Source organism: Rhinopithecus roxellana, chromosome 19 (assembly GCF_007565055.1).
Source record: "Rhinopithecus roxellana isolate Shanxi Qingling chromosome 19, ASM756505v1, whole genome shotgun sequence".
Classification (NCBI taxonomy): domain Eukaryota; kingdom Metazoa; phylum Chordata; class Mammalia; order Primates; family Cercopithecidae; genus Rhinopithecus; species Rhinopithecus roxellana.
The window spans coordinates 68,047,191-68,060,315 of record NC_044567.1 but is presented as its reverse complement, the minus strand read 5'-3'; the positions used below and the strand labels follow the sequence as shown (position 1 = coordinate 68,060,315).

At 45.4% G+C, this 13,125-nt stretch overlaps 1 protein-coding gene across 2 annotated transcripts in view; it reads right to left on the bottom strand.

Moving 5' to 3' along the window:
* The window catches only part of AKAP10 (A-kinase anchoring protein 10), a 74,477-nt gene extending 62,284 nt beyond the window's left edge, over positions 1–12,193 (bottom strand). The window contains exons 1-2 of one of the 2 annotated variants that reach the window (XM_010386112.2): positions 11,934–12,193; positions 1,189–1,236 (exon numbers count right to left, since the gene is read on the bottom strand). In XM_010386112.2, the coding sequence (XP_010384414.1) occupies positions 1,189–1,236; positions 11,934–12,021 (136 nt within the window). In that variant the 5' untranslated portion in view covers positions 12,022–12,193. The remainder of the gene's footprint in view (positions 1–1,188; positions 1,237–11,933) is intronic. The other variant, XM_030923341.1, reaches the window with a different exon arrangement.
* Between the last annotated feature and the right edge of the window lie 932 nt (positions 12,194–13,125).

The window sequence follows — 13,125 nt, the reverse complement described above, 5'->3', positions numbered from 1 at the left end:
TGCTCAAAGAAGGCAGTTTGAACTAATGTGGAATCCAACTGGCTTTAAATAAGTAAAGTAGGCTGTAAAGTACCTTATTTTTTTTTCCCCTAATTTTACAACTTTCCTAGGTTATAATTAGTCTTCTCCAGCAAATTGAGCATGTAGAATACTCAATGCGAGCAATGCAACATAAACACATTTGAAAGAAAAATCTAAATAAGCAGCAATCTACAGATTTTATGGAAAAAAACTGATGAAATCAATATGTAATGACTATGGAAACAATTTCCATTATAATTTTCCCATTTCAATCTCTGTATACTGGACAAATAAAATCAGTGAACAATACAGCATCTTTAAAAAGTATGCTCTAATCTATAAACAAGGACTATGTATCGATCGCAACAAAAATAAACAAAACTAATATATTTTAAATTAAGTTTGTTCATTCAAATAAAAAAGCAAAAACTGTAATCCACCATACTTCTGGATAAATGACAGAAAACTAAGCCTTATAAGTGACAGTGCTTTCCTGCAGTTAACAGACTGCTCAGTTAAGAGTATTCTTCATTTTTCATCTTACTAAATAAATAAAGTCAACTAATCACTTTTAGGGAACAACTAAATGTGTGATTAATAAGAAGGGCACTGGTTCACTGTAATCACTAGGATAGCCAATACACAGAAGGCTCAGTAAAAGCCTACTTATGGCTGAGTGTGGTGGCTCACGCCTGTAATCCCAGGAGTTTGGGAGGCCGAGGTGAGTGGATCACTTGAGGTCAGGAGTTCGAGACTGGCCTGGTCAACATGGTGAAACCCTGTCTCCACTAAAAATACAAAAATTAGCCAGGCATGGTGGCGGGCACCTGTAATCCCAGCTACTCGGGAGGCTGAGGCACGAGAATCGCTTGAACCCAGGAGGTGGATGTTGCAGTGAGCCGAGATGGCACCACTGCACTCCAGCCTGGGCGATAAGAGCAAAACTCGATCTCAAAAAAATAATTAAAGTAAAAAAACCTACTTATTATATGCTAGGTGTTAAAGTGTTATACAGGTTAAAGAGCGAAATAAATCAAAATCATAAGTAATTATAAAATAAGGCAAAAATGATTAATGCCAAAAGAGAGAAGATAACAGGATTAAAGAGCCCACAAATGCAAAGCACATCACTTTCTAATGCAGTGGATTGCCAAGGGCAGAACTTACCTTTAACGGACTTGACATCTGAGGTCTTCTCTTGTTCTTTGCCTTTCACTAGAATATAAAAAGATAATTATGACCAATTTTGCAGTCAGAGATCTATTCGATAATATTGTAAAAATTAGCCAGGCGCGGTGGCTCAAGCCTGTAATCCCAGCACTTTGGGAGGCCGAGGCAGGAGGATCACGAGGTCAGGAGATCGAGACCCTCCTGGCTAACACGGTGAAACCCCGTCTCTACTAAAAATACAAAAAACTAGCCGGGCAAGATGGCGGGCGCCTGTAGTCCCAGGTACTCGGAGGCTGAGGCGGGAGAATGGCGGGAACCCTGGAGGCGGAGCTTGCAGTGAGCCGAGATCGCGCCACTGCACTCCAGCCTGGGCGACACAGCGAGACTCCGCCTCAAAAAAAAAAAAAAAAAAAAAAAAAATAGACCAGCTTTATTCTAAGATGAGTATTCAAAGATCTAGAACAATGGACAGCCTTGGAGGACAGCACAGGAGGGCAGTTGTCAGCAAAGGCTTCTCTAAGGAAGTGACCTTGGAACAGCATCCAGTCAAAAGAGTTGAACCTGCTTATGGAGAAACAATGTAGTCACAGGCTCTACCACTTATAAGCCACGTGATCTTGGACAAGTTACTTTACTTCTCTGGGTCTTAATTTTCTTGATTTATAAAATTAGGTCCATAATAAAAACTACCTTAGAGGGTTATTGATGAAAAAAAAAAATACCTGTAAGGGGCTTAGAAGGGTGACTAGCACAGTAAAGTTAGGACAAATGTTAACCAATATTATTACCATACGTCATCCATAGTACTAGCTACTAGAAGCATAGTGAAGAAAGTTCTTTGGTTGTGTATCACATATTACTTCTTATTCTTCCCATAGCATCAAGTAAAAACATCCTAAACCTCTAACACTCAAAGTATAATATTTGTCTGGGCCACGCATGGTGGCTCACGCCTGTAATCCCAGCACTTTGGGAGGCCAAGGCAGGTGGATCACCTGAGGTCAGTAGTTCAAGATCAGCCTGGCCAACATGGTGAAACACCATCTCTACTACAAATACAAAAAAATGAGCTGGGCATGGTGGCAGGCACCTGTAAGCCCAGCTACTCGGGAGGCTGAGGCAGAGAATTGCTTGAACCCGGGAGGCGGAGGTTGCAGTGTGCCAAGATCACGCCACTGTACTCCAGCCTAGGTGACAAAGGGAGACTCCGTCTAAAAAAAATAAAAGATAAAAAAAAATCTGTCTGTAAAATAATCATCTAATTGCTTCTTTATTACATAAAACAGTAAAAATTCTGCTGTAGATAAGCTAATATGACATCCAAGATAGGAAGGTGCCAAGCAGCTTAAGCCAAGTGTGAATTCTATTACAAGATCTGACATAAAACTATTTTTAACCCTCTTTTTTTAACATTAAACTTTAAAAAATTTTACTAGGAAAAGGTTATCAAAATAAGAAATGCCAAAACGTGCCCATCTCTCTATTTGTGCTCTTAAACATTGAAAGGTGAAAGGCTAGTAGCAGGAAGTAACTCGCCCCCAGAGTATCTGGTTGAAGTCAATACATCAACTGTTGAGTGCTCAGTATGTGCCAGACACGCTTCCAGCTCAGAAAAGGCAGTGATTTTGCCTTCAAAAAGTCTACATTCAAGCATGTGGAGACTAACATGAAAAAAAATAAATAAGATCGTTGCAGGTACTCATCACTGCTATCAGGAAGACAACATTTAAAAATGTAGGGTGACTGGTGTTTGCAGCCCTCTCAGCAGCATCTGCCCATGGACTACATCACTCACTTGAAACATTAACTTGTCTTGGCTTCCTTGACTCCTCTCTTCTGCATATACATCTGTATTCCCTGGCTGTTCTTATCCATTCTTAAGGCTTACAATACCATAGATATGCTGTTACTCCTAAATTTATATCTCCATCCTAAATCTTTTATCTCAAATTCATATAGCTAACCACCTACCTGCCATCTTCCATAATTCCACTTGTCTGAAAAGGAACATGTCATCTTCTCCCAAAACTGTTCCTACTTCAGTCTTCATCTTCCCTTATGAATGACACTGTCATCCACCCACTACTCAGGCCAAAATTCTGGAAGTCATCCTTAACATGGTCTGTTTATTACCTTCCACATACAAACTATGACCAACTGATTCTACTGCTAAAATAAACCGCCACAGTTCCACTTTTACCACCCTAAAAACATTCTCCTACTAACAATCAGATCTCCTATGTTATACTTCTAACATACACGCAACTCAACAATCAAATATCATCATTTTACTTCATTTCCTTCTGTCCCCCTAAGTATTATACAGAGTTTACAGTTCCCATGAATCACCACCTGACCCTTCCTTTCCCAGATATAAATACTATACTAAATTAGATATTTTCTGGCTGGGAGCGGTGGCTCATGCCTGTAATCCCAGGACTTTGGGAGGCCAAGGCGGGTGGTTTACTTGAGGTCAGGAGTTCGAGACCAGCCTGGCCAACATGGTGAAACCCCATCTCTACTGAAAACACAAAAATTAGCAGGGTGTGGTGGTGGGTACCTGTAGTCCCAGTTACTTAGAAGGCTGAGGCGGGAGAATCGCTTGAACCCAGGAGGCGGAGATTGCGGTGAGCTAAGATTACACCACTGTACCCCAGCCTGGGCGACAGAGTAACTCTGTCTTAAAAAATAAATAAATAGGCCGGGCGCGGTGGCTCAAGCCTGTAATCCCAGCACTTTGGGAGGCCGAGATGGGCGGATCACGAGGTCAGGAGATCGAGACCATCCTGGCTAACACGGTGAAACCCCGTCTCTACTAAAAATACAAAAACTAGCCGGGCGAGGTGGCGGGCTCCTGTAGTCCCAGCTACTCGGGAGGCTGAGGCAGGAGAATGGCGTAAACCCGGGAGGCGGAGCTTGCTGTGAGCTGAGATCTGGCCACTGCACTCCAGTCCGGGCGACAGAGTGAGTCTCTGCCTCTAAATAAATAAATAAATAAATAAATAAATAAATAAATAAATTAGATGTTTTCCTTCCATGTCTGTTTTTTGACTATGACCACATCCAAATACTTTCTTTTTAATTTTTATTTTTTTGAGACAGGGTCTTGCTCTGTTGTCCAGGCTAGAGTGCAGTGGCCTGATAATATTCGAACTCCTAGGCTCAAGTGATTCTCTCATGCCACCATGCCTAATTATCCTTTCTGTTGTTGAGATGGGGTTTTGCTATCTTGCCCAGGCTAGTCTTGTACTCCTGGGCTCAAGTGATCCTCCTGCCTCAGCCTCCCAGAGTGCTGGGATTATAGGTGTGAGCCATCACACCCAGCCAAATGTATATATACATTTTAATAGCATTATTCTGCACATCTTTAAAAATTACGTGAATAGCTAAGCACAGTGGCTCACACCTATAATCCTAGCACTTTGGGAGGCTGAGTTGGGTGGATCACTTGAGGTCAGGAGTTCAAGATCAGCCTGGCCAACACGGTGAAACCCCGTGTCCACTAAAAATATAAAAATGAGCTGAGCATGATAGTGCATGCCCGTAACCCCAACTACTCGGGAGGCTGAGGCAGAAGAATCACTTTAACCCAGGAAGTGGAGGTTGCAGTAAGCTACATCACACCACTGCACTCCACCCTGGGCGACAGAGTAAGACGCTGTTTCCAAAAAAAAAAAAAAAATTAATTACACAAATGGCACTCCATACATATCTGACCTGTATTCATTCAATAATCTGACATGACTATTGATGCAGTTCTAGTTCATTCATGCAGCTCTAGTTTATTCATTTTAGCTACTTAATTCCTTTATAAATATACCTTTATTTACTCATTTTCCTGTTAGTGAACATTTACTTTATTTCCTAATTTTCACTTAAACATTCAACTGATGAACATTCTAGTACACGTGTTCCTATGCATATAAGCAAAAATTTCTCTAGAATAAACCTCTAGAAACAGAATTGCTAGGTAACAAATTATGTGCATTTTTTTTTTGGCCAGGAGTGTTGGATCAGGCCTGTAATCCCAGCACTTTGGGAAGCAGCTCACCTGAGGTCAGGAGTTTGAGACCAGCCTGGCCAACATGACAAAACTCTGTCTCTACTAAAAATAAAAAAATTAGATGGGGAGTGGTGGCACATGCCTGTAATCCCAGCTACTCAGGAGGCTGAGGCAGGAGAATTGCTTGAGCCCAGGAGGCAGAGGTTGCAGTGAGCCAAGATCATGCCACTGCATTCCAGCCTGGGCGACAGAGACTGGGTCTCAAAAAAATAAATAAAAAACAAATTATGTGCATTTTAAATGAAAGTGACTGTACCAGTTCCATGCACTCAGATAGACACGCTTCATAGTCTCATCCTTGGTATTTTTAATTTTGCCAACTTATTAGTTTTGAAATGGCATTTGATGTTTTAAATTCATTTCCTTGTTGCCTCTGAGGTTAAAACATCCTTCCATGTTTATTGGTCATTTTGGTTTCCTCTTTTGTAACTGCCTCTTCATGTCCTTTGTCTTTTACTTATTACTTGTAGAAATTGTAGAAATTCCATACGTGTCCTGGATGCAAATCTTCTCTTCTTTAAGTATCTTAGGTATATTTTATTGTGTGAAAGTTTTAGGTTTTTTGTTTTGTTTTGTTTTGTTTTTTGAGACGGAGTCTTGCTCTGTTGCTTAGGCTGCAGTGTAGTGGTGCGATCTCGGCTCACTGCAAGCTTCGCCTCCTGGGTTCACGCCATTCTCCTGCCTCAGCCTCCCGAGTAGCTGGGACTACAGGCGCCCACCACCACACCCGGCTAACTTTTTGTATTTTTAGTACAGACAGGGTTTCACGGTGTTAGCCAGGATGGTCTCGATCTCTTGACCTCATGATCCGCCCACCTCGGCCTCCCAAAGTACTGGGATTACAGGCGTGAGCCACCATGCCCGGTGAAAGTTTTAAGTTTTTTTTGTTTTGTTTTGTTTTGTTTTGTTTGAGACGGAGTCTCGCTCTGTGGCCCAGGTTGGAGTGTAGTGGCGCGATCTCAGCTCACTGCAAGCTCCGACTCCCGGGTTCCCGCCATTCTCCCGCCTCAGCCTCCGAGTAGCTGGGACTACAGGCACCGCCGCCAGGCCTGGCTAGTTTTTTTTGTATTTTTAGTAGAGACGGGGTTTCACCGTGTTAGCCAGGATGGTCTTGATCTCCTGACCTCGTGATCCACCCGCCTCGGCCTCCCAAAGTGCTGGGATTACAGGCTTGAGCTACCGCGTCCGGCCAAGTTTTAAGTTTTAATGTAGTCAAATTTACACAACATATTTTCCTGTGTCTTATGTTAAACAATATCCCTTCCTATCCCGAGATCAGGATTTTCCCCCCCACCTGTTCTTCTACACGATTTTAAGTTTTGTTTTTTTAACATTCTGGGCTCTTATCTACCTGGAATTTGTTTCTATATCAGGGATTGGCAAACTACAGCCCATGGGCCAAATCCAACCCACTACCTTTTGTTTCATTTTGCTTTAAGACTCCATCACCCTGGCTGGAGTGCAGTGGCGCTATCTTGGCTCACTGCAACCTCTGCCTCCTGGGTTCAAGTGATTCTTGTGTCTCATCCTCCAGAGTAGCTGGAATTATAGACACGCAACACCACGCCCAGCTAAGTCTTGTATTTTTAGTAGAGACGGGGTTTCACCATGTTGGCCAGGCTGGTCTCAAACTCCTGACCCCAAGTGATCCGTCCACCTCAGCCTCCCAAAGTGCTGGCCATGCCTAAACTGGCCCACTACAGGTTTTTGGAAGTAAAGTTTTATTGTAGCACAGCCATGCCCATTTGTTTACATATTATCTGTGGCTTCAAGGATAGAGGAGAGTGTGACAGAAACCATATGGTCTGGAAAGCCTAAAATATTTACTATTTGGCCCTTAACAGAAAAAGTCTATTGATCTGATAATGTATGACAGGAGGCAGGAAATTATTTTTTGCCAGATGATGGATAATTGGCATCATTTACAGATCAGTCTATCTTTTCCCAACTAGGAACTCTTTTTATATCCGAAATTCCCATATATACCTGGGTCTGTTTCTGTGCATTTGTTTTGAACATATACCATAAGTATCAAGAATGGAATGGAAACCAAATGGAAGCCTATAGCAAAATAATGCTGCCTCCTCAATCTTTATAAAACCAGCTCCCTCTTGACATTTAAGCTCAGATTTGAATGTCATCTCCTTAGAGGACATCCTTAACCACTCAATCTTAACAGAGATGACTGCCTAGACCAGGGTGTTAATTGTCACAGATGGTGAGAAGTGGTAGGATTTGGATATGTGTGAGGTAGACCTAACAGATTTGCTGATGGATCAGATATAGAGTAGGAGGAGAGATGAGGTTCAAGGATGTACTAAAATTTTGGGCTGAGCAATTAAAAATCCAAAAATGCAACCAGGAGCGGTGGCTCACGCCTGTAACCCCAGCACTTTGGGAGGCCGAGGCGGGTGGATCACCTCAGGTCAGGAGTACAAAACCAGCCTGACCAACATGGTGAAATCCTGTCTCCAAAAATTAGCTGGTCATGGTGGCGCATGCCTGTAATTCCAGCTACTTGAGAGGCTGAGGCAGGAGAATCACTTGAACCCAGGAGACGGAGGTTGCGGTGAGCCAGGATCCACCACTGCATTCCAGCCTGAACAATAAGAGCGAAACTCCATCACAAAAAAAAGAAAAAAAAAAAGCCAAAAATACTACTTACTGAGAAAAACTGATGAGCGAGTTTAAAAGGACTAAATCTGGCATAAAATTTTAGATATTGTAAGTTGAAGGCATATACTGGATTAAGCTTACCCAACCTGCAGCCTATGGGCCTCATGTGGCCCAGGACAGCTTTGAATGAGCCCAACACAAATTCGTAAACTTTCTTAAAACATTATGAATTTTGCAATTTTTTTTTTTTTTTTTTTTTTTTTAGCTTATCAGCTATTGTTAGCCTTAGTGTATTTTTTTTTTTTTTTGAGACGGGGTCTCGCTCTGTCGCCCGGGCTGGAGTGCAGTGACCGGATCTCGGCTCACTGCAAGCTCCACCTCCTGGGTTTACGCCATTCTCCTGCCTCAGCCTCCCGAGTAGCTGGGACTACAGGCGCCCGCCACCTCGCCTGGCTAGTTTTTTGTATTTTTTTTTTTTAGTAGAGACGGGGTTTCACCGTGTTAGCCGGGATGGTCTCGATCTCCTGACCTCGTGATCCGCCCGTCTCGGCCTCCCAAAGTGCTGGGATTACAGGCTTGAGCCACCGCGCCCGGCCTAGCCTTAGTGTATTTTATGTGTGGCTCAAGACAATTCTTCTTCCAATGTGGCCTAGGGAAGCCAAAATAATGGACACCTCTGTATTAGTCTGGTAGAGATATAAAGTGAACCTAAAGTTGGATATACCAATCTGGATTCAGGGGCAAGGATCCAAGGTAGTGATGTCAACTTGGGACTCAACGCATTGGTGGTATTTAAAGTCTGAATCGAATCCCTAACAGAACATCTCCAGCTTCTACTCTTACCAAATCCAGTCTCCAAAAAGCTTCTAGAATGATTTTTTTTTTCCTTTGAGACAGGATCTCACTGTGTTGCAGTGGTGGGATCACAGCTTACTGCAGCCTTAAACTCCTGGGCTCAAGTGATGTTTCTGCTTCAGCATCCTGAATAGCTCACAATGCCCAGGTATTTATTTTTTCTTTTTATAGAGATGAAGTCTCTCTATGTTGTACAGATTGATCTCGAACTGGCCTGAGGTGATCCTCCCGTCTCAGCCTCCCCAAGCACTTGATTACAGGCATGAGCCACCGTGCCCTAAAACGATCTTTTTAAGATGTAAGTTCAGATCACTCCTCTTTCAAAATTTTAAATTAACATTCTCTCTGTATTTTGTTTGACACAGGGTCTCACTTTGTCATTCAGGCTGGAGTGTAGTGACTCAAATATGGCTCACTGTAGCCTCCACCTCCTAGGCTCAAGCGATCCTTCTGCCTCAGCCTCCTGAGCAGCTGGGACCACAGGTGTGCACCATCACACCCAGCAAATTTTTATGTTTTGTACAGGTCTCACGTTGCTCAGGCTGGTCTTGAACTCCTGAGTTCAAGCTATACTTCTGCCTCAGCCTCCTAAAGTACTGGGATTACAGATATGAACCACCATGTTTGGCATCTCGGCATTAGGAATAAAACCTAACCACGGCCTGGAGAGCTCTCAATCACTTGACACTTGCCTACATCTATGCCCCAGTCACAGTAGCCTTCTTTCCTCTCTTGAAGGGCACCATGCTCTTTTTTGCCTCCTGACCTTCGAACATGCTATTCCCTGGCCTCTCTAGTTACCTCCTACTGATCTTTCAGCTCTAAGTTTCAAGGTCACCTGCTGAGTCCTCTCTCTAACATCTAACCAAAATGTGTTTCTCCTCTTAATCTTTCATAACACTTTACTCAATTTGTAAGTATACACCTACACACACACACTTACATGGAGCGGGAGGAAGAAGAGAGGAAGAGATTTGTTTGCTTATTTATTATCTGTCTACCCCAGGAGACAATAAACTCCATGGGTGCAGGGACATTGTCTGGTTCACTACCCAATTGTGAGGGCCTAGCACAGCGCCTGGCAGACTGTGGACACTCAAAAGATATTTGTTGACTAGAGACAACAGTCTCTTGTGCAATATGCAGTTTGCCTCATTATTCTTAGAATGCTTTTCCCCCTTAAAAAAACAAAAAGTAACCACTGCAACGCCAACAAATTAGAGAGCTATTAAGTATACCCCTGCCTTACCAATAAAGCTTCCTCCTCGGCCGGGCGCGGTGGCTCAAGCCTGTAATCCCAGCACTTTGGGAGGCCGAGACGGGCGGATCACGAGGTCAGGAGATCGAGACCATCCTGGCTAACACAGTGAAACCCCGTCTCTACTAAAAATACAAAAAACTAGCCGGGCGAGGTGGCGGGCGCCTGTAGTCCCAGCTACTCGGGAGGCTGAGGCAGGAGAATGGCGTAAACCCGGGAGGCGGAGCTTGCAGTGAGCTGAGATCCGGCCACTGCAGTCCAGCCTGGGGGACACAGCAAGACTCCGTCTCAAAAAAAAAAAAAAAAAAAAAAAAAAAAAAAAGCTTCCTCCTCCTATTTTACCTGTTTCATTCATTCAGCACTTTCATTAATTCATCACCTAGAATCAGTTACCAAAACCGTGTACCTACTTAACAAGTATTTAATGTCATTCAGAGTTCAATGGGCCTTTGGGAATCATCTAAATTCTCAGCTGATAGAAGACAGAAAAGTAGGTTAACTGGTCTGTCCCCCGTTACAGTTAGTAGCAGAGCTGTCATATGAATCCAAGTTCCTGATTTTGTTTAGTGCTTTTTCCAAAACCCATTTCTGGCTGGCCGCGGTGGGAGGCTCACTTGAAGTCAGGGGTTCAAGACCAGCCTCACCAACATGGTGAAACCCCGTTTCTACTAAAAATACAAAAATTAGCCAGGCATAGTGGGGCATGGGTAATCCCAGCTACTTGGGAGGCTGAGGCAGGAGAATCGATTGAACCTGGGAGGTGGAGGTTGCAGTGAGCGCAGATGGAGATCGCGCCATCGCACTCCAGCCCAGGCGACAAGAGCGAAACTCAGTCTCAAAACAAAAAAAGAAAACAAAACCTATTTCTATTTGGTACTGTTTTTTTTTTTTTTTTGTGACGGAGTTTAGCTCCTTTTGCCCAGGTTGGAGTGCAATGGTGCAACCTCGGCTCACTGCAACCTCCGCCTCCCAGGTTCAAGCGATTCTCCTGCTTCAGCCTCCTGAATAGCTGGGATTACAGGCATGAGCCACCACCCTGGCTGATTTTGTATTTTTAGTAGAGACGGGGTTTCCCCATGTTGGTCAGGCTGGTCTTGAACTCCGACCTCAGGTGATCCACCCGCCTCGGCCTCCCAAAGTGCTGGGATTACATGCGTGAGCCACCGCGCCCGGCCTCTGTCTGGTACATTTTATCTGAAGCAACAGGAATTGACAGGAAAAATCACTGCTGTCCACAGGTTCACACTTGCTCACTTCGGATATGTATTTTTAATGAAGTGCAACAACCTTACCCAAAATCAAAATCAAGCTGCTTCTACGTAAACATTGGGCAGATTAATACAACTGAAAATCAAAAATGTAAGTAGTTCGTTTATAAAGTGAGGCTTCCAGTAGCTAATAAACTTGCAAAGTCATCAAAAGTAGTGGTCTTCCTCTTGGGGAACTGTAGCAGTAATTAATTTTATTTTAGTAACAGCAGTAACTACCCCTCCCCCCAAGAGGAAATTGTAAGACAGCACTGGGTGAAGAAAACAATTTTTTCACGTGTTGCTTTTAGACATAAAACCCTCACTATTTGGAAAATTCAGACTTCCATAATAAGGTTCTAAAGAGATTTCCTTGATCTTGATCCACGGTCCTCAAAGAAATACAAAAAAACTAACCACCACCTAAGAACTGTTCTTAACCAACCAGGCAGGAACTTCTGTGGGCTTTAGCAATCGCTTCTGAACCAGCGCGACAATTCTCCTCTGACCTCGCGCAAGAAGACCACCTTCTCCCTCCCAGTAGAGTCCCGGAGCAGAGCAAGGCACTCAGGGGGCATCTGTGCCGAGGCCGAAGCTCGCTGAAGGCCTTGCTGCCGCCCTGGAGAAAGCCCTCGCAGGCCCACCTGCCCCACCGCCGCCCCTGAGGCCCGGCCTGACTCCCCGCCGGTGCCCCCTCAGCTACCTTTCCGCCGGAAGAAGGACATGGCGGGGCCCGGGTCGGGGCGGAGGGTGCGGGGGGACTGGCGCGGGGAGGGCCCGGCTCCCCTCATTCAGCAACCGGCCCGGACTTCCGGGTCCAGAGGGGCCGCCGCACTAGCGCGAAAAGGGACCCTTCTTCTGGGAGTAGGCCCCACCGCCGCCTCGGGATGCCCAGGCAGCTCCAGCCGCCATATTATCAACAAGCAGCCCGCCCAGAGTTCCGGTCCTTCCCCGCGCTAGGCTTCACGGGAGGTCAAGCGCCGGCCCCGCCCCTTTCCCCCACCGCCTCCCGCGGGTGCAGAGGCCCACGCGCGCGCATCGCCCGCGTGATCCGCGCGTGCGACCCGCGCCTCTTTCCCGGGCCCTGGATGCCTGGAGCAAGCCACCGTTCCTGCAGCTGTTTTGTGGCGTCTGTCGCCGGCCCTCGGTGGAGCGCTACAGACCCAGTCTCTGCAAAACTAATCTCCCTGGAGCGGGAGCCCTCCCAGCAGCTGGGACGGGGCGGGCCTTAGGTCCCCGGCTTCCGGCCCCTGGGCACCCTTCAAATTATGCCCTTCTAAAAGGCAGGGCCAACCCTACCACGTTCCGGCTCGACCCCTCCTGGTCCTCCGTTTGAGTTTTGCTCACAGGCGCTGGCGGACACGAGCAGCTTCACCCTGCACCCCAGCCCCTGCTTCCCCGGGAGAGCAGCCCACCACGGCCTGCGGGTTCGAGGCGATGCAGAACCCTGATAAGGAAAAGGCACAACCTGCTGCATGCGGAACCAGCAGCTCCTTCGGTCATTCGCGAATGAAAAGGGGAAGCGGGCTTATTTCGTTGTGCAATCCCTGCGAATGCTCAACTTTGTAAGGGACTGCAACATAAAAGCCTCACCAGTATTTAAAAGCAAGCTCCAGTGAATCATCCTTGCTCAAATGCCATTTTCCTGCTAATCTTCTGACCCTCCCTCTACTCCCAAAGCAAAATGAATCAAGCCTCCCTGTCTTTGGTGCTTCTTACACCCCGCGAGTGCGCTCAGCGGCTGAGGTTGTAACTGCTCCATGGGGTTGGGGTTGGGGTTGGGGAGGGCAGGAAGGTAATAGTAACTCAATAAATGTTCGCTGGAGTTTTTTAACCAATGAAATTTATCATGTGACGGATGGGGAAACAGGCCCAGAAGAGACAACTAGCCCAAG